This window comes from Pseudonaja textilis, chromosome 1 (assembly GCF_049901715.1).
Source record: "Pseudonaja textilis isolate UNSWEBS1 chromosome 1, rPseTex1.2, whole genome shotgun sequence".
NCBI classification, from domain to species: Eukaryota; Metazoa; Chordata; class Lepidosauria; order Squamata; family Elapidae; genus Pseudonaja; species Pseudonaja textilis.
Genome location: NC_141990.1, coordinates 67270785 through 67293261, shown reverse-complemented (window position 1 = coordinate 67293261; position 22477 = coordinate 67270785). Strand labels below are relative to the sequence as shown.

Below are 22477 nucleotides of genomic sequence, written 5' to 3'. Positions count from 1 at the left end.
AACTGATATAAAATATACTAACTTTTTCCAGCTGTCAAAATTAATATCTTTGGCTCTAGACACTTTCCCTAAACTTTGATTTCCATTATATAGGCAGGCCCTCATTTTCTGGGTCCCCAAGGATTGAAACCAAGACTGGTGATTCACAAAGAGAACTCCAAAAGGAACTGTTCATACTGGATAAACAGGCTTTAAAAATAGCAGAAGCACCATAATACAGCAAAAGCAAATACATAGTGGAGCAAAATATCAACACTTTTGTTAGTGTGTGTGATATTGATTAATTGATTAATACAGTAGATACTAGTAAATAGTAACCATAGTAAATATAGAGGCTAAAAACAGCTTTTGCTTTGGGAATTGGATTAAAATAATGAAAGCATTGGACTGAGCAGAAAATAGGTTTTTGGAATGCAAATGAACGGATGTATGAAAATTGAAACACAGCATAAAGTTGCGATAAAAAATGTAAATATCTCCAAGGTGGCTGGAGAATTGTGGGAGTTGAAGTCCCCATATATTCAAGACTGAGAAATAATTGTCATTGCCTCCTTTCTGGGACTGAGAAAAAGTGACACATCCAAGGTCACTCACCTGGCTTTGTGCCTAAAGTGGGTCTAGAACTCACAGTCTCCTGGTTTCTAGCTTGATACCTTAACCACTACATCAAATTGGCTCTCAAACAAACCAGTACTATTTTTGTAATTACAATATTTATTTTAGGGTACATAATCAGGCAGATACCTTTAGTATACATAGGGCTAAAAAGGAGAATTAAACTGATTTTTTTAAAAAAGGAAGAATATGAGTTTATTTTATTTTATTTATTTTTGTAGCTAAGTAACAATTTCTATAATATTTCTTCTTCAGATGCCACTTGTTTCTTTTCCCTTTGTTTTAAAGCTTTATGTGGCTGGGTATTAATCTGTTATATACCAGACAGACATTCTAATAAACAAAGGGTCTGAGACAGCTCAGGATTTTATTAATATATCTACCAGTTTGGCTCCATTAATTGCCCTTCAATTTCACAGCTCTCCTCAGGATCCTCAGCTGTGCCTTTCTCAGTTCCTTGACTCAGAGTTTATTAAGCAAGCTGATCTGCTTTTGATCTCTCTTGACTGTCATCAGAGTTTCTTGATCTAGTTGTGTCTTTTGGTAATGACCAAAAGCTATGACTTTTGGTAATTCACTCATTCCGCACTCAAAATGTTAGTGCTTGCTACAAGACCTAAATTACCTCACTGTCTTAAAGCTCATCGAATGGCTGGGTCCATTGAAACAACGCAGGCTATTTTACATGTAATATTGATATCGATTTCTGAAAAGCTTCATCCCTCCCACCAGAATCGCATACATTTTAGAACTAACTGAAAATAGGACTTTAAAGTGCACATTTTCAAGATGCTTCAGTTTTAGTTAGAAAAAAAAGTTTTGCAAATATGCACATCTACCCAGAAGTAAATCTCTTTTAAGTTGAGATAAACTTATTCCCAACTTATGTCAAGACACAGTGTTAGACTAACCTCTTTCAAAATTTGCTGCAGCGTAATCCTAGTTTGGGAAATTTAATTTGGGGTACTCTGAAAATCTCACTTTACTTGATCATAATATTTTTATTAGATATTTTAAAAAATAGCTTGGAAATAAGATTGATGGCCATCAGATATTACTACTACTACTACTACTACTACTACTACTACTATTATTATTATTATTATTATTATTATTATTATTATTATTATTATTGCTGTTGTTGTTATTAATATTGATATTAATATTATTACTATTTATTTGCCACCCACTTTGCAGTTCAAAGTGACTATGAGTGACTTATATGTTGGTTCTTAGGATCTTAAGTAAGACATACATACATACAGAGAAGCTATTCCAAAGGGTGAAACCTTGGACACCTACAGGAATTACCTCTTATCTATATCTATTATATAGTATATGAAGGGAACAGGAAAGGCCTCTAAAGAAGAAAATGTACACGGGAACTCTTGGTATCTACATTAAGAAGTACTTTATGTACTTCTATTAATTAACCTAAAAAGCAAACATTTTTCTGCTTTTTTTAAAAAAAAGCAAATAAATAAAAGGCAGTTTGATGTAGCAATTAAGGTAATGAGCTAACAGGGAAGCCATAAGTTCTAGTCCTGCCTTAGGCACAAAGCCAGTTGGGTAACCTCAGGACAGTCACTCCCTTAGATCTAGGAAACAGGCAATGGATAATCATTTACTAAATCTTGCCAAGAAAAATTGCAGTATTACTACTGGCAGTTACCAGGAGTCAACACTGAATCGAAAGGGATATCCCTCCTACCCCCCGCCACCCTCAGTAAAAACACCAGTATCAATAAAGAAGGACTTACTAGTTAGAACTTAATGTATGTTGTGGAAAAGTGTGCGTTGCACTATTTAAATCGTAGCAGACAGTGGTGGAAACTTTAGCTCAGGCGTCTGTAGCATGCCACCCTTGATGCTAAACACCTGCTAAATCTTCTGTAAACAACTCAGGTATAAAATGATTTTTTTAAAAAACTTGTAATCTTATAATATTGCTAGGAAGAGGTATTCTCTTGAGGCATGGTGTTACGATATCCATTGCTGGGGAAAGCCACTCCCTGCTCTAAATTATAAGAACTAAGTGAAACAAACCGGCTCAGTTGAGCCACAATTCAGTAAGTGAAATTCCAGCTGTATCAAAATCCAGATTTGAATCTAAGAGATTTTACTTTCAGACATCTACGTGATTATACATAACTTTAAAAATACAAGATCAGTAAATATGAACTCAAAAAAAAAGTGGAAAAAGTCATAATCTTATTCAATGATAACTTATAATTATAGAACAATATTGAGAACATGCCATATTATTATTTGAATTACTCCGATTTACTTCACAATGTACTATATGATTCACAGTCAACATTAGGAAAGAAGTATACCATTGAAATATGTAGGTTGTAAGTAGGTTAAAATATAATTCCCTATAGAAAATTCCATCATTTTGCTTGAAGCTTTATTTTTAATTTTCTGCCACCTAAGGTTTTCATTTTTCTTGTGATGCTTTCTACAGTTATGCTATAAATATGTCTAACTTATATTTTGCTCTGAATGGGTGATTAATCGGTGTGATTAATGTATGCATATGTACTTGTGTAAGTTTTAAGGCACTGTTTCTCTACTTCAACAACTTTAAGATGTATGGAAAATAAAGTCAGCACATCTTAAATTGCCAAGTTGGGAAACATAGTTTAATGGGAAAATTATACATCTGAGAAGTGCCATGTCAGATGATCTATCAGCTATATAGGAATACAAAACAAACTTTCTGTCTAACCAAGGTCAGTAACCCCAATAGAGGGCAGTGCAGAATCACTCTTAGGAACCTCCAGGCCATGCTAACCCTAAACCACTTAGATAGACCTCCATTGCAGAGTGACATATAAAAACACTCCAAAACTATTCTCCTGTAGAATGAGGAACAGCAGCATACAAGAGCTGCATCTCTGGATGGGATTCAGTTTAAGGTAATAAGGCTATTCAAGTTCTCAGTGGTTTGCATGACTGCTGCTGACCCTTCTCAGAGCAGGCTCTTGTGGCCAGCTCATCATCCTTGCCGCATCCACAGACAGCAGTAGTCTTTGCAAATATGGCTGAAAGGGTTAATTGACTGAAACACTGCTGCATCCAGACTTCTAAACTGAAACCATATGTGAATGAAAGGCAAGACTTCGTCCAGTCTCTGAGTCATGTCTTACAATCCTTAAAGCTTCAAACAAGGCTCTTCTTGGAGAAGCTTATGAAGCCCCAACAGTCATTGGGCTGAATCAGAACAATCCCTTCCCAGAACAAATAACTAAAAGGAGAAGGTGTATGCCCACAGTCAAATGTGATTTCCCCTTTGGATGTGACATTCCAAAATATCTTTAAAGTTCCCAACTTTTACCACTTCTGTATGGGTGTGAGGCAGTCAAATCAGATGAGTATCTTGCAGTGAATATTTTTAAATGCATATATCTATTATATATTAATAAAAAATTGTTTGGAAGAATGTTTAGAGCAGGAAATAAGATACATTCATGACACACATATCTTTCCATTTTTAAATTGCAGGGGCAATTCATGTATTGAATTTGTAAAATTTGACTGTATTTTTAATACATTTTCCAGAGGCGTAGCAACTGAGATTTAGTGTTATAATATCCTCTCCTCCAATTTCAGGTTAAAATAGAATAGAATAAAAACTTTAGTGTCACTTTAAATGTACCCTACTCAGCATACATTAAAATGAAATTTTGTTGCATTCCGCTCTCAAAAAATAACCATTATGTATATACTCACATACCCACACATATATGAGGACACAGAGAAACATCACAGTCTAGTTGGAATGTATACATATATATGGCCAAAAAAAAAAGAAAAGAATCCTGCGAGTTTACAAGACAGGTGGCATTAAGGAACAAAGCTATTACAGAATCTAGTAGTCTGTATAGATATTTCAAATCCTTCTCCTGAGGGGAGCAACAGAAACTAACTGTGAAGTGGGTGGGTGTGGGACTCTAATAATACTTCAAGTTCTAGGCACATAGCGCTTATAAGCAGTATCCTGTATAATGGGAAATCAGCTTCCTGTAATCTTCTCAGCTATTCTTACCCCTCTCTGTATGGACCTTCTATTTGAGGCACTGCTACCATCAAACCAAACAGTGATGCAGTTAGTTAAAATGCTCTCAACTGTGCCTGTGTAAAAAGTGGTCAGGACAGGAGAAAGATGTGCTCTCCTCATCCAACGCAGGAAATGCAAACATGGTTTGCACACTTCACTAAAGAGAACAGATGAAGAGACCAAGTCAGATTGTTAGTTAGCTGCACCCCCAGATACTTAATACTGTTGACCACCTCCACAGCTGCAACCTTGATTCAAATTGGAGTATGACTATACCAGTTCTTTCCAAAATCAACAATGATCTCCTTTGTTTTGCTAACATTCAAAACCAGGTTAGTTTTATTGCACCAGTCCACCAGAATCTTCACTGTCATCCAGGTTAAGCCCCACCCCTGCCATGTCATCCCAATATGATTTGTAGCAGGCTTGGCACAGCACTCATGGGTCATCAAGGTGAACAGTAACAGGCTTGAGACACAGCCCTGTGGGGAAGGAAATGGAATTGGAAACTTTTCTTCCAATTCTCACAAACTGGGGCCTATCAATAAGGAAATCAAGTATCCAGTTACATAAAGAAGTATTAAAACCTAATAGGCCCAGTTTGTTCACCAAATACTAGAGAATGACTGTGCTGAACGCCAAACCAAAATCAACAAACAGCATTTTGCACATTAGTATTCTCCTCCTCCAGGTGCACCAAACTAAGATGAAGCAGACAAGGAAGTACATCACTATACACTATACACTAAAGAAGTTTGGCTGAACTTTCATAACATTTCCACTCTTTAATATTAATACCATCTACATTCTAATTGATTTGCTGTTGTTGTTTGCTCTCTTTGTTTTTGCTATGGTTTGACAAATTAATTCAATGCATATTGGATTCTTCACATATACCCAGAAGCTTGGGAATGAGCTGCTGTATTTGGAGAAAGAGACTTATCCTTTTGTGGATATCTCATGCTATTTTGTCAATAGCATATTGTTACCAGAAGCAGCAGCAAATTTGGAATCCAGACATATGTGTCTGTGAGTTGTCACATCCTTGTGATGCCATAAATTTAAATTGAATCCACTTATTTTGTCTTCAGTTGGGCAAAAGAAATGACAAGTGATTGATATAATACAAAGTACTGATTCTAATTAATTGTTGTTGATAATAACATCAATATTTCCTCCTATACCTTGGTAGCCAAAATGTGTCAGCGTTCTCTCTCTCTCTCTCTCTCTCTCTCTCTCTCTCTCTCACACACACACACACACACACACACACAGAGGTGATATTGAATCTGTTGTGTGCATATTCTAGATGAGGATCATTGTTTGCCTTGTCCAAGGCTTTGAGCATTGTAAAGAGAATAAAATCACTCCATTTTCAATTGCCAATGGTTCATTTTTTACTCTAAACATGTACATTTTGTTTTCTACTTTCTGCTCTTGAAGTCAGAAACCAGACTGGTTTTCCCTGAAGAGACAACAGAAGTCAGTGAAACCACATAAGCGATCAAAACAAGCTTATATTGCACCGCAGCTCCCACACTTACTGTGTAATTGGCCCAACATCACATTTGTTTAGACACAGAGCCTTATAAACACTAAACTTGGTAACCATGAATGGTCTCATTGAGGTCAATAGAATTTACATGGTAGGGTTGTTAAACATGTTTACAAGCATGTGTGATCTGAGCCCTGGTAAATTGTTGTAACTGAGTAAAGGATTCTACAGAATTTTAAAATAGTTTTGGCTATCTGATTTACTCTTGTGGATAAGTTTTAAAACCTTATCCCTGTAAGGCAGATCCATTATTGTTTTTTTAATCTCTTCAAGCAGCAAATGTTAGTTAATTTAAAAATCAAAACAGGCTCACCTATTAAACAAGTCTTACTACTGTCATTAAGACTTTTGGCAGTTTTGATTTAAATGAATATTCATTTCCCAATGCAATTTTAATGCACCTTTTCTAGGACTGATTCAAAATCTATTTTATTTTCAAAGCCATGTCATTGATTTTATATTTATGTAAAAGCAATGTTAAGGAATTAAACAAATAAATAGCTGTAGTACATTTTGACTTAATCTTCTTTAATTTTTATTGGAAGTATTTCTTATAGAACGTCTAGTTATTTCTGGAAGGTGCCAAGATGAGAAAAGCTACCTTAATTCCTTTTGTTGTTTTTTAAATTTTTAAAAATTGGGTTTTACCACAAAATGTCATTTTTCCTAATTCCAGTTATTATAAATTTGAAACTTTAATTGCCATTCTGCCAAATTTTAGGACCATAGGCAAAATAAAACCCACACCTGTGTACCCTTAATAGTTAAGATCACTTCTCTTTTCTGTGTTTAACATTTGAAGTTTACAATGAAGCATAACCATTAAATTCTCTGAGCTCGATAACCTAATCTGATAAATACATTGTTCAGTTCAATATCTTGGCATGAGCATAAGCAGATGTTTTTTCAGATATAATTTGAAATAAATGGTTACGGTTACGCACAACTTTGCAGACCATTCAACATTTTAAAGGTCTATCATAATTTTATTCTGCTTTTCTCTTAAATTGTGAATGTCAGTTCCTGTTCGCAAGAGAATTTTATGGATTTATCATGGTAAGAATATAGGGTGTTTAAGGTGTTGGATCTATACTGAGAAGACCCAGGTTGAAGTACTTTGGTGATCATGAAACACACTGATGACTTTGGATCAGTTATTATTATCACTTACCACAACCTGTCCATGTGGTGGCTACTGGAGAAAAACTGGACTAAGGTTATAATGTATGTATCTTTGAGTTCTGAAGAAAAAGCTATAAATCTAACAATGAGTATTAAATCTGTAATAATAAAAGATAAATTATTCAGCACATTTCACCTACAGTTGGTGTGGAAATAGTCAGTGGAATTCAATACTTTTTGTTTGTTTGTTTTGAGAATGAAAGCAATAGTAACATTTAGATGTACTGATCTGCATGTTAAAGAGCTCTTCTTTGGCCAATATATTTAAGTGACTTTCAGATTTGCTACTGGATTCTGCCTGTGTATGCATCCATCATTTATATGACAGATAGGATATTGCTACTGTGATACTGCATGCTGATTTTTTTCTAGTGAGATACATGTTTATTCTAGATATGCAGCATTGCCAGTTATAACTATTGAAGTTGTATTCCTGTACATTAAAAATTACATTTATATAGATTTCTGTGACCAATCATATGTCATTATTAAACTTTAGACAGACTAAGTGGCAGTAATCCAACAAAAACATGTACGTTTTCAGTGAGAAATCAGTCTTTGCAACACATCCTAAATGTCTGTTTGGATCCAACACAGGGAAACTATGAATGAAAGTCTACTTTTCTTTATAATGAATATTATAAAGCAACATTTTATTTCAAAACCTTATGTTACTTTAATTTTCAGCATGTGAGACAGAAGCAGGCAAGGTTTGCCAGTTTTCATTAGAAGAACACATCCAGCCTTTTAAAGACAACATGGACAAATTCATTAGTCAAGGTAAATAATGACTAGTAATTTAACCTTTCAGAGCTTTATCACAAGAATGTTGTAGAAACAATATTTAGACATGGTGAATGACGTGTCTCTTTATTTTGGAGCCATAGAAATGTGCAGATTAGTTTAATCAGATGGTTTCTTATTTCAAAATAGCTTACCTGTTCTGTGCTCCCTTTCTGAATGCTATTAGTGGCCGCTGTTCAGTAAGAAAGTTTTCTGAGTTCGTATTCTGTGTTGGAAACAATTTTCCAACATTTGTTTCTTGACAGTTTCATAAACTGGTGCTTTGACTTGTGTCCAGATACATGGTGATATTTTTCAAAGGGCCTGTAAACTTCTGGGTTATTTCATTTACAGATTGCCTCTGGACAGTCATCTGTTTTGGAAACAAAATCCAAAGAATTTTCTAAAAATGTCCAGGTCACGTTCAGGAAATATAAAAAGAAATGTGGGTTTGTAGGACATAGTTTCTTTTTCATCTTCACTTCATTTTTTTCAGTGATTGATCTTTATCATGTCTTTTGTGCAGGCACAATATCATGCCCACAGAAACATACGCACAAATACACACACTCAAATTATTTAAGGGAAAAAAAGGACTTCTACTTTGGAAGTGAGAAAGTGTCTTTCTAGTGTCTTTAGTAGTAGTAGTACCATGAAATTCTTAACAAATGTACTATCAGTATTCTTCCAGAATACTGGAAGACGATACAGATGAGGCCTTGCTATATCAGGTGACTAGTATTTCAAAGAGGCATGCAATTGTGATAATGGAAGATTTAAATTATTCTGACACCTGCTGACTCTGCCAAGAATCAGAAGACTGACAAATAACAGAATAACAGAGTTGGAAGGGACCTCTAGCACCAATCTCCTGCTCAAGCAGGAGATCCTATACCTGTGTTGGCGAACCTATGGCATACATGCTGGAAGTGACACACTGAGCCATCTCTGCCGGCATGCGAGAGCTCGCCCGGAAGAGCCTCACTGCGCATGCGTGCACACTGCCACCTGACAGCTGAATGTCAGGTATCTGGCATGTATGCACAGGGGGAAGTACATGGTGGGGGGAATCGCACCCACATACGCATTGCCTTCTGCGTACTGGTACGTGAGCAGGAGCAGGAGCGCATGCACAATTATCGGCACAGGAGCTGAAAATGGTTAGCCATGACTGTCTTATACCAGGGGTCTCCAAGCATGGCAACTTTAAGATTTGTGGACTTCAACTCCCAAGTTCCTCAGCCAGCTTTGCTGGCTGAAGAACTCTGGGAGTTAAAGTCCACAAGTCTTAAAGTTCCCATGCTTGGAGACCCCTGTCCTATACCATTCCAGACTAGTGGCTCTTCCAATCTCTTTTTAAAAGCCTGCAGTGATGGAGCACCCACAACTTCTGAAGGCAAGCCATACCATTGGTTGATTGTTCTCACTTAGAAAATTTCTCTTTAGTTCTAGATTGCTTCTCTCTTTGATTAGTTTCCATCCATTGTTTCTTGTCTTGCCTTTTGGTGTTTTCGAAAATAGGTTGACACTCCTCCCCTTCTTTGTGATCTTTTGTAGCCCTTAAATTATTCATAAATTCATATAATCTGAATTGGAGAATAATTCCTGGTTTCCCTACCATGTAGCCTTCACTGTCTGCTAAGGCTTGAAACTGATTTCCATACTTCTAGAGGGTGGATTCGACCAGTTCACACCTAGTTGCTAGAACCGGTTGTTAACATTCTAAGCAGTTTGGAGAACCGGTTATTAGAAGAAATTACTGGCCTAATCCTGTAAGGAAGGCAGGAAGGAAACATTTTGATGTTGCTTAAGAAACTGCCTCTCCGTTAACCCTTATTACATTCTTGGCAGGACTAGACTTCCTCTCTCAGGAATGTCTCTGGAGTTTCTTTCCCCTCCTTTGCTGGTACTTTGCTTGTGTGGAGTGACCATTCAAAGTTACAATGGCACTGAAAAAAGTGACTTATGACCATTTTTCACACTTACGACTGTTGCAGCATCCCCACAGTCATGAGAGGCCATGTGAGGAGATGTGTGCCTCGATGTGAGTGATGTTGAATTGACCATGCCCAGCCAGTCACATGACCACCAAGCCATGTCCACCCAGTCACATGACCACTAAGCCACGCCCACCAGCTAAGCCATGCCCACAGAACCGGTTGTTAAAAAATTTGAATCCCACCCCTGCATACTTCCCTTTACTTATCTGTCACAGTTAAAGAAACAGTAGGAACCCCGATGGAAAGAAAGGGGCTCTTTTCCCAATTGTATCATATCTCCATCTGATTTCAACTTTTTCTCTAGCCTCTTCTCCTCCCACTCCCCTTAGAAACATTCCTCTTGGCAGTTTTTCCCACCTGGAAAAACTCTGTTATAGAAAGAAAAGTACCGCAAAGGACATGGATGTGCTGATTGGAAAGGGAAGCAGTGATCCTATATACGCTCTTCTTGTCAGCTAATTCTCCCATGCAGATGTCATTTCCATTTAATATCTTTCCCAGCAGAGTATTATTATTTTCTTAAAAATGCCCTATAGGAGATGTATGACCAAAACCTTTGGTTAATTTCTGTAATCGAAGTAACATTATATAGCTTGGAATATAAAATCCTCTCATTTTTATTTGGCTGGATCAAATTCAAACTTGAAAAAGTCCGTGCAGGATTTCTCTTTCCCGCCTGAGAATTTGATAGGCTTCAGTTGCAATAGGTTTTTCTATGGTCATTTGTTATTGAGGTCGATTTAATCAACGGGTTGCTTCCGCAAGACTGGACACATACAGATAATGGAGAACAAGCAAAACAAGGAAAGCATGCAGAGCACGGCTTCTGAAATTCTTTCCAACCCCTTCATTGGAGGCCCACCCAGGATCACATGACCAGGAGGGCGGAGGGCTTCAGAATGGAGCAGCCAGCAGCATTCCAGGTTGCTATCCAGCCACCTCTCCCATAGGACTGAACGGGAGGGGGGAAATCTCTGCAGCCCCTAACTGAATCCAGTCCATTTTCAAACTTGATATTTCTTTTGCTGGCATCTCTTCCACTCCAAACTAAGACTTGCTCTTTTCACTTTGGCAAGACTTGCCATGCTGACAGACAGACAGACAGACAGATCGACAGACAGCTCCTTCAGGGCATTTCTTTCCAGCATTCCATTGTGGAAAAAATAAATAAAAATGAAAAGGACCACTTTGAAGATTTGTTTGTACAAGGATGTAATCAGGAAATAATTTCAAAACAATTTTTGAAGTTTCGTTTCTTAAATCTAACAGTGAGTATATAGTTCTCCAATATGCAGTTCATGGATTAAACATTTCCTTTAAAAAAAAAAAAAAGGAAATCACGCTTTGTATTTTTTTGTACACAAGTTCTTCTGCTCAGTCTAATCTTCTTCGTATTGCCTCATCTATCGGTTGAAAGCAGATTTCCCCAAATCTTGTAAGAAAAGGATTTCTAGGAAATAAGGAGTTCACTTACAACTAGCAATAGCAACTACTGTCTTGAAACTAGGTTGCTTCCAGATATGTTGATGAAGCTTCTCAGTCATCCAGGTCTAGAAGTTGAGTCCTGGCAGCTGGACTTATTTCTTTCTTTCCATAATCTTCCTATCTAATGCAGCCTCAAACTCCACATATTTAATGCAGACGTAGTTCTAAGTCACATACAAAATTATCTGTTTTATAAACTTTATAAACTTCTGTCCCAAAGGCATCTAACCAGAAATGGAAATTAGTTTTGCCCTAGACATCTGTTAATTCCCATAATTAACATAATCCTGTAGGGAAATATTAGCGCTAGTTTATCTGGACTTCCAAATATCTGGATTGCCATTACATGATAATTAGGAGCTTCCACTTTCTGCCTTTTTGATTACCTATTTTGGCAGCTCACATAAGACAGGGGATTGGACTAGAAGGTCTCCAAAGTCCCTTTTCTTCAAAAAGGAAGAAATCATATGGCCATATGATTCTATAATTTATTTTATGTCAAATGTTCTGATTTCTTCCTTTTTGATATAGTTGTATTAAAGTGCTAAGAATAAAAAGTCCTAATTAAAATAAGGAAAATGTCTAAATGCCTGGGTGCTAGAACTGTGTGTGTGTGTGTGTGTGTGTGTGTGTGTGTGTGTGTGCAAGCAGTCCTCAATTTACAACTAACATTAGGACCAGAATTTTGGTTGCTAAATGATGTGATTGTTAAGTCATTGCATGATTTTACAACCATTTTCAATCTGATTTCTAAGTTAATCACATATAAATACATTATAATACATTGCTACATGTATGCACCAGAGATGGGATTCAGCAGGTTCTGATCAGTTCTGGAGAACCAGTAGCGGAAATTTTGAGTAGTTCGGAGAACTGGCAAATATCACCTCTGACTGGAGATTTTACAGTATTCTTCCCCTGCCACGCCCACCAAGCCACGTCTACAGAACTGATAGTAAAAAAATTTAAATCCCACTACTGATATGCACAATATTTTAACACTTCTGTTTAAAGAGCTGTATTGATTTAAATGTGGAAAATTCACATTATCCATCTTGCTGTTTGAAATATGGCCAAATTTTACCATGTGAGTATTATTTAAATGTAGCAAAGGAATGAGGAAAATCAAAATCAGTAAGCATGCAGAAACATTCCGACAAGGAGATGACAAGTTTCTTGCTGCATTCCATCTGTGATTTTTCATACCAGTTTAATGTTTAGTTACCCTGGGAAGTTGAGATGTTTCTTTTAAGGTCAAATAGACTGACAGTACTCCTGACATCATTTGATTCCGGTTCCCATTGATTCTAGCCAGCATGTCCACCTATCAAAGATGATGGGAGTTGCAATCTGAACTCCACTGTAAGATTTCAAGATATCAGGATGCTTTCTGTATACCTTGGTATTTAAAGAGAATGTTGATTTCTCTTTTTTATTTTAAATATGGAATTTTCATTTTTTTAATTTAATTTTTCCATAGTTCATAAAGATTATAAAGAGACTCAGCTTTTTTCAGGACAGTGTACAAGTTTCTCAACAGATGTGTGTAATAATTTCCTTAACTTAATTAAAAACATTAGTAAAAAATAAGATTGGGTTTCATCACTATGGGTAATTCTTTATATTCCATTTGAGAGCTTGGCTTCTATGGACTTGTTCCATACATGTTCTTAGAAAGGAAGTAATCTTTAACCTTTTTCTCATTAATATGATTCGTCATTTTTTCCATTTGTTGTGTCTTTCTGAATCCAGTTCTTAGTTTAGTCAATGAGATGACTTTTTCTTTGAAAAATAATTGCCATTCTTACAATTGCAAGCTCATGAAACAACAATGAAACTTTTGGTCTCCAAGAACATTCAGCAAATTTATTTTTGGCTGTAATGCAGAAATTGCCTGCTATCTTTTTTTTTTTTACTTCATGCTAAGCATACTTTCTTTCAAGATACCTATATTTCAACAGTTATTCATCACAAGCCTTCCCAGTATCAGTTGCCTTTTATTAAGAGTTAAGATCCAGTAACTAAGCAGTATGAATGTGGCACTGAGAGTCAGAAATTATTAGCTCCTTTTTCTCTAGTTATTTCTGTACATAGTTTTGTGTCATCTTCCCACCTCTTTCAAGAGTAAGACATGTGGCATAGGACTGTTGATAGCAATCACTCATCTACATTGGTTCATGTTTTCTCATTGTTCTGTTAAGCTTCTGGACTTGTTATTACTTGTACAGTTTTTATCTACAGTGGAAAAGTATTCCCATGTTCTCTGTTTCTACTTCTGTTTTTATCCTATGTCCCACACAATCATAAAGAGAGTCACAGTGCTGGTTATTGTTTAATTTAGTTTAGTTTACCTTATTGTCATTGCACCTCGTACAAACACCATCTTCAGTGCACATCATGACCATGAAAATAAATACAAACACACATCCTTCTCCTTCCACACATTGAACCAAAAACCCCTGAAACCTCACCTATACTGCACTATACAGCAGAATTCAAAAGAGCTACTGCCCTGGGATAGAAGCTGTTTTTCAGCCTATTTGTCCATGTTTTTATTATTCTGTACTGTCTGCCAGATGGTAATACTTTTTTTAAAAAAGGGTTCCCAGGATGAGATGGATCTTTGAGAATGTTTTGAACTTTCTTAAGGCAGCGGGAGCTATAAAGCTCTTCCAAAGAGGGGAGAGGGCAACCAATGATTTTCTGGTCAATGATGTTAACCCTCTGGAGTGCTGTCCTATCTGCCACTGTGCAATTGGCAAACCATACAGAGGTGCAGTATGTTAAAATGCTCTCTATGGTGCAGCAGTAGAAGGTCACCAGCAATTTTTCATTCAGTTGTTGTTTTCTGAGAAGTCTCAGGTAGTATAATCTCTGCTGGGCCCTTTTGACCAGGGCTGCAATGTGAGCATCCCAGGCCAGTTCCTCTTTTATGGTAACACCAAGAAACTTAAAACTGGCCGCTTGCTCCACTCAGTCTCCATTGATAAGCAAGAGCTGGACGTCTGATCTGTTCCACTATAAGCTCTTTGGTCTTATTGGTCTTGAGGACCAAGTTATTCTCTCCACAACATGAAAGCAACCAGTCCACTTCATCTTGGTAGGCAGACTCATCCCCCCACCGCCCGGAGATGAGTCCCACCACTGTTGTATCATCTGCAAATTTAGCAATAGTATTACTAGCATGAGTGGGAATGCAGTCATGCACATATTGTTCTCATATTCTTGCCCTTCTCATCTCCAAGAGGCTTATTCTGGAAAAGAAAAGTTTTTATGAACTGTCCTAAGGGGAGGAGGGGGGAAACGGAGATACATCTTTGAATCATAGGGTTGAAAGAGACATTGGAAGTCTTCTAGTCCAATATCCTGCCTATAGTGCAGGAATCTTCATCTCTTTTGCTTGATCTCCTTTTTATGGTATAATGTTTTAACAGTTTCAAGAAACTAATTGAACAACAATCCATATTTTTATGGTATAACGTTTTAATAGTTTAAGAAAACTAATTGAACAACATTCCACATTTCATGATTTAAAACTAAAATGTCTAAAGTTTGTATAAATCAGTTTTACACAAGATTACATGTCCATGGAATAAGCAAGAATGAAAAAAAAACGCTGCCATTTCAAGTGGCTCCTTCAGAAATGAATAAGCTTGGCAATGAACTCTAGATATTTGGTCCTCAAAAGACTAAACCTCTGGTCCTGTACATTGGCCCAGATTGGATCCTGTAACATTATCCTGCAACATGTATATTTGCCTTCATTCTAGGGGTTCACTTATATGTTAATTGTACACTGCAGTAACATTCACTAACATACCTTCCTATACTAGGAAAATCTTTTAAAAAAGTATACCTCTGCTCAAAGGATAATTATGTAATGCTTTACCCAGTTCAAATTTATTTGGCTCCAGGCCCAATTTGGCTTAATGTTAAATTGCAGGCTTAGAACAAAATGAAATGGTTGTGAAGCTAATGTTATGTTTTTCCTGCTGTCCAACCCCAAGAAGCATGTTTGTGAGCCTTAACTTAATTGAGTTTAACATTGACTCTTATTGTGGATAACTTAATGGGAAAATTGGGTGCCCTGTCATCAAACTCTGTGTCTCCAAGGGTTGTAAAATCAATATGATGAAAATATGTGGAATCATACATCCAGATTACCTGAAAGTTGGATCTCATTTCCATGAATTAACAAAGCTTTATCTTTCTGTATCCTTTGTCAATGGTTCTTAACAAAAAAAGTGGTCAAATTTCTATTTTAAAAACATGGTTTTTAAAAGTGGTTGTAGTCATTTTTCAATTTCTCCTAAGCATTTTGTCTAATGATGGGGTGTTGAGATGATGATTGGGATTTGAGAAAAAGAAAACTCTATGTAGTATTAATAACAGAGTGGTCACTTTAAACTGTTACAGACAAGTGGTACATTCATACACCAGGATGCTCTGAAACAGCTTTCAAAGATCATTACACAATCATAACAAAAACAAAAACAACAAAAAATCACTGAAGGAGAATGACGAAGAAAACCTATGTGAAACTTCTTGTTAATATGATATAGACTGCTTCAGCATTAAGTTAAATTAACACCTAATTTAGTTCAATGTAATTTAACTTCTAATGGTAGACACAATAGAAACTTTAATGGTTCTGATATTCTATTGTCCTATTTAGTTTAACTATTTCTTCAAGTCTCTTGGACCAAATGTTTGGCAAGTTCTCACTAACTGCAGTCAACATATCCAAAAAAAATTTCACTAAGATTTGTTAAGTCTAGCTTCTATTCAGCTTTTGTCAAAATAACTATATAAGTGCTTGTGTAATTACAGGTAAATCAGAGTTTCACAGTAACTTTTGATTAGTATAATTTGCCAAAAGGGAGAATTCATCTTATATTACAACACAACATCAAAAGGTATCAAATACAGCAGGGGTGTTAAACTCAACTCTTAAACTTTTTCTGGATGTACTAACTCTACATTTCATGATTTTAAAGTGAAGGCCAGGCTCGTTGATTCAAGAAGCATGTAAATAATCCCGAGACATTAGTTTTCTCCCCCAGAGTATGTGCAATGAGAGCTTATTTAATAACATCACTGCAACAATTTATTTATAACTTTATTTATCTATAACTTTATTTTCTGTTTGTTACTTAGCTAAAACTGACCATGAGATGGAAGAAAAATCTCTGGCAGAGACGCACAAAAGGTGAGAGATGAACAAGTTTAATTTGAAAAGATTTCCTTTGATACCCATTGATCCTAGATCATGAAAGAAATCTTAAAGGACAATCATGCAATGATAGTTTATTTGAGATCTTTGGGTAGCAAGTGCTCTCACATATTATTTAGGCTTTTGCTGAAATTACTACAGTGCTACACAAAGCACTCAAATAAAGTGGTTGTTTGCTTGAAATTGTGGGAATTTTTCTCTAGACTAAAAACAGATGCATTACTCTTATTCTATATTTAAGGCTCCCCACTACATACAAAGGAAAGGAAAAAAGATGGTATTAAATTATTAATCATACTGAAAATTCAACATTGCTTTTATGTGTCAAATTAAGTTTGCAAAGAACCCACTGCTGTCTGTCTAATTCAGTAATGATGTAAGCATTAGCAAGAACTGAGGCTTTGAAGACTTTTTAGTTGTTATTGCACAATTTCTTTTCTCTTCCTTTTTGCAATTTCCTTGCTAATGCGGCTTACTTTAAGAACTGGTTTTAGTAACAAATGGAATATATTTTAGAAATTTCCACTGCTATTAAAGCCAATTCTTAAAATTCATGTTTTCCAAATCCACTGGAAATGACAGAGCTGCCAAATTTTGAATCATGGCTTTACAAAATTAAGTATTTATATATGTAAGCATCTCTGCCTAAGTCCAAACAGATTCTAGAAATGTTAGGAACACTAGAGAACATCCTTAAGGAAAAATGTATTCCTAATTAGGTTAGGAATGTTTCCTTAGGTTAAATGGCTTTGAATTTATTTTGGTTGTACCTGTGATTTGTCCATTATTTGCTTCATATTCATTAGTAGTTTAAATACCTGGGTGCTTGCCTTAGTCTCCTTCTCGCTCTATAAAAGGTTGGAGAAGTCTGAATCTCAAATATTTATTTAATTTAAGTCTTCATATATTGGGCAGAAAAAAACTCTGTTAAATTGAAAACACTTTACTTAGAGGCATTGCATGAGTAGACAGAAGGAAGGAACTGTGCAGTCTTGAAGACATGGGCCACATAAAGTCTTTGAGTTCTTATATCCTTGATCGATTATAGTCATGTTTTTGCAGATTTATAGTTGCACTTTGAAAAATATACCTCTCATGTGTAATGAGAACTGGCTATTAGAATACACTAAAGGAAGGGAAAGAGAGAGATTGATCTCACCTTTTGTATATGGGGATATTTCAGTTATTGCATTTATAAAATTATTGCAGTAGTGCTTAAGAATTCATTAAAGCATCTTTAGATGAACAATTGGGCAATCTCCAATTTGCCAGTGTTTCATTGTTTAATAGTAGCCCTGAAGCAGGTGGCTGATTTTGGTTTTCTATTTCTATTTTGTCTCTTTTTTAACTGAAAACTTTTAACTTTTTAAACTTTTGACAACAACAACATAACATGCTGTGATTTTCTAAAAATCACATTATGTTACTGAACTCTGTGATAATCCATTGTTATGTGATCAATGTCTAAATACAGGATTATCTAAATAGCAGGATTTTACCAGCTCCCCTCCTTCCCACTCATGCTCTCCCCATATATTTCAGATAGTAGTTCAGTTTATTCCCAGAGCAGATTTTAAAGATGCAAGAAAAAAGGAATTCTTCTGTGGAAATTAATTCACAACAATTTACCTTTGGATTCCATCCTATAATACACAGGTGTGGCACTGAAACATTTAGAGACAAAAAATCTTCCAGGGATCATAAATGCATGTCATCGTGAATATGCTTTTTAAAAAAATACAGCTATCTATGTCTTTAACTTGCTTTGTATGTATGAACTTTCAGATTTTTTTTAGCATTTAATATTGCTAACCAACAGGCGGGCAATTTGTTTGTATAATAATTTTCTTTTTATATTATATGGTGTAGAAAAATACTCCTTTATATTACCACAGTAAACTGGGTTGCTTTTTTCTTCCTCTAACGTATACATGCTGTCAAAATTTTATTTACCATTCAAACTATGTCAATGTCAAAGACACTTTTGGGGCGGAGGGTGAGAGGAGAGCTCAAGAAAACTAAATAAATAAGAGATTAGTTGCATTCTGCTAATCATGGGTAAAATAGCTAGGCACTGGGTGAATAGACGAGTTACTGCTAGCTGCAGTGATGGATTAGCTGAAGCACAATTAATGTGATTTAATGTGGTTGGATTTTTCTTTTTGAAGTGACTATGTGCCACAGAGTGTCTATGTCATGATTACATGTCTTAGAATGACAAGAAAACATTGATTCATTGTTTGAAATGGAAAAACGGTTTTACAAACGTTGCCTCTCTATGGCATTGTAAAGCCAACCAGCCATGAAAGAAAATGAAATAGCTAAAACGTTCTTCAAGTGGATACTGTTTTAAGCACAATGCTTCTAGAAAAATCTAATTGTTTATCAGTTGAGCTGAAATGGAAAATTAATCTTTCACGCATAATGAAATGGTATGTTTGACCTGTGGATTCTATAAAGTCTCTGGCTGTTCATTTGTCAGAAGTGAGCTGTTTAATCGTTTCTGAAAGGCTGTATACATTTTTATTTATTTATCATATTTAGTGACTTTAAGACCGACAAAGTGTGAAGTGTTTATTCAAGAAATGGGTTTCTGGCACACGAGCAAAAAAGAAAAGTGAAATGTTTACTTCCCAATAACAGCACATTGTGTGATCTCTGGGTAAGGATCCTGAGACAAGAAAAAACCCCACACCATTCTGTGTTTATCCAGCTTACACAGGCAGACAAGGAAGGCTCCAGCCTGTTATTAAAGTTGAAGTGATACAGCCCCAAACAATGACATCAGTCCCTGAATAATATTGATAAAGTGCAAGAGCAAAAGATATGACACTTCCCAATTTCAGCTTTCATGAGCAGTTCTCAAGAAACCATAAAATATTTGACACAGTCAAGTGAAAAATACAGCTTGCTTCAAAAGAAAGACTTGAGAGTGTCTCAGGCATAAACATTCACAATTTTCAGTGAAGACAGAGACTGTTTTTCAAGATCTCAGCCCCAAGTCTTTTCTCAGTCATTCTATGTGAGATCCTTTTTTTAACAAAAATAGGTCTGGCAAAAATGGAATTTGTTATCTTTTTTTTAAAAAAAAATGTGTGTCCTTCTGCTCAGTAACGACTCAACTGCGTGAAACTTGATGTGTGCATAATCAGCACCGTGTCTTTAATTTAGAGGTGGAGAGGTAGAAAGAGAAATCCCATTTTTAGGAAATCAGGGGAAAAAAATTAAAAGGTCTCTACTTTTCTTCTGGAGAGCTGAGATCTTCAGCATTCTGTGCAAAAGCTATATAAGTTTTGACTGAAACAGCTAGAATCTCAAATTAAGGAACTATCTGGCCTAAAGCAATTTAAAAATCAGTTCATTTGTCTATCTCACTTTCTGACTTAGCCCTTAAATGCTAGATACAGCTATTTCTCAACTTATGACCACAGTTGGGACTGGAACTTCCATCATTAAGCCATGTGATTATTAAGTGAATCCCAGCTGATTTTGCTACCTTTTTTGCCATCGTGGTTAACCAAATCACACAACTGTTAAACCAATCCAGGTTTCCCAATTGAGTTTGTTCTTTGGAAGCTCCCCCCCCGCCGCCCCCCAAAACTGCAAATGGTGACAATGGGATCCCAGGATACTGCAACTGTTGTAAAATACATGCCAGTTGCCAAGCACCCGAATTTTGATCATGTAAAGAGGTGAATGTTGCAACAGTCATAAGTGTGAGGACTGGTGATAAGTCACTTTGTATAATAATTGTATACTGTCTTAATTTCAAATAATCATTAAACAAATGGTCATAAGTCAAGGACAATTACTTAAATTGCTTGTGATGCTCAATTATTATTTGAGCTTCCATTTTTTAAAAGAAATTTGAAAGTGAACAATTTATCTGTCTTGAAGAGTTTATATCGGATGGAGGGAAGGTAGCTGGGAAAGCAGGAAAATGAACCCAGGCATCTGTATGTATGTGGATATACTGCAAAGTCAAAAGAGAAGCTCACATATATGTTTCAAGGTGAAACATGGGATTCTGTGGTGCATCTTTGTGTGTCAATTCTTGAAAGTGTGTATTTCATAGTAATTTTTTTCCAGTAATCATGATGAATAATTTTTGCTGTCCTGGACTTCCTTTTCTATAGATTGTTTCTGTGTGTGCTTTTGATTTTATGTGCTTCACTGTTTGGTATGTTTCTAGAACTAACTAGCTATTATTTATTGTCATGCACATACAGTATGTTCTTTCCTTGACATTTGGATGATATATAAAAGATATACCATGGCAAATTCTGAAAAATGCATGATTATATCATAACACAGTCCTTTAAGCATCCCTATGACTGATTATTTAAAATGGCATATGAATATTTTCCCATATCCAATGGTTCCTAAGCGGTGCTGCTGGTTTCTCAGCAAAGTATCTTTACTGGTGATGTTGCAGTAGTCCTTTTTTCTCAGCTGGTCTCTGATGCAAATGCACATGTCTCTATTTGAGTATCATAGTAGCAACTGTGAACTTCTGGTAATAAGAGTGGAGGCAGTTGTATAAGCAGCAATGCTTTAAATTCCTACTCCAGTAACTCCTAGCAGGATTCATAGCAGACATATAAGAAAACTAAAAATAGAAATATTTATTTTATTTTATTTTAAATAGCTATTATAAACCATTTTCATGCTTATTTCAGTGCATGTTCTCTTTGTAATAGTCTTGTCTAGATAAGAAAGAAATCTTAATATAGTATCCCAAACACAGTCAAACTTATTTCGGAGCTAGAATTCAAATAAAGATAAAGAGTTGGCATTTGAAATTTCATTGTCATTCTCATTAAGTAGATCAAGGAACTAGAAGAAGGTTTATTTAAGGGGAAAATGTCCTCTTTTTTTTCCTTTTTCTTTTTTTAACATAGCAGCATCCAGGAAAGTTGCTTCATGTAGTTGGTTTGGGGGCTTTTAACATCTGCTGCTACCCAGTGAACTTTGTGGAACCCACAGACATCTGCTCTGCCTCAGCATAACTGGAATAAAATCACTCAGTTTTGTGCTGATGTGGTTTGCCTCAGTTGATGCAAGTGCAAAGGGGCATTCAAGGTCCCATCCACTTCCATTTTGTAGAAGTAATTTCAGCTCTAGAAACACAAGCGTGTGAGCAACTATACATTCAGCTCCATGTCTTCCCAGCTTCTATTTCTGCCTGTTATGGCCAATTTGCTCTAACTATAGGAGACCGACAGGATGGATCTGGCCTATAATGCCAGATATCTTGATGGAGGTATGTGTTCTTCAAAAAAATGTGCTCTGACTCTTTGATTGTTAATAGTTTCTAGAGGTCTGCAAACTAATAATAATAATGTATCTCTGTGAACTGTGGAAATAACATTGAATGCCTTGTTGAAGTACCTTTTTTTGTCATGCCTTGAAACTATAACCAGCTATTCCATTAGAGCACAACTTTAGTTATTCTCTTAGACCTCTAGGCACCATGATGTTCTTCTGTAATTCAGAACATTATGGTATTATGGTCATACTCGGAGTATAGCGTACCTCTTTCTCATGGCAGTAAAGCAATG

The 22477-nt window shown here is 36.0% G+C and overlaps 1 protein-coding gene across 1 annotated transcript in view; it reads left to right on the top strand.

Annotated features, from left to right (window-relative positions):
• Positions 1-22477, top strand: part of FMN2 (formin 2) — a 187112-nt gene that overhangs the window by 139409 nt on the left and 25226 nt on the right. The window contains 2 exon segments of the mRNA XM_087937054.1: positions 8103-8195; positions 16841-16892. Of these exon segments, the coding sequence (XP_087793180.1) occupies positions 8103-8195; positions 16841-16892 (145 nt within the window).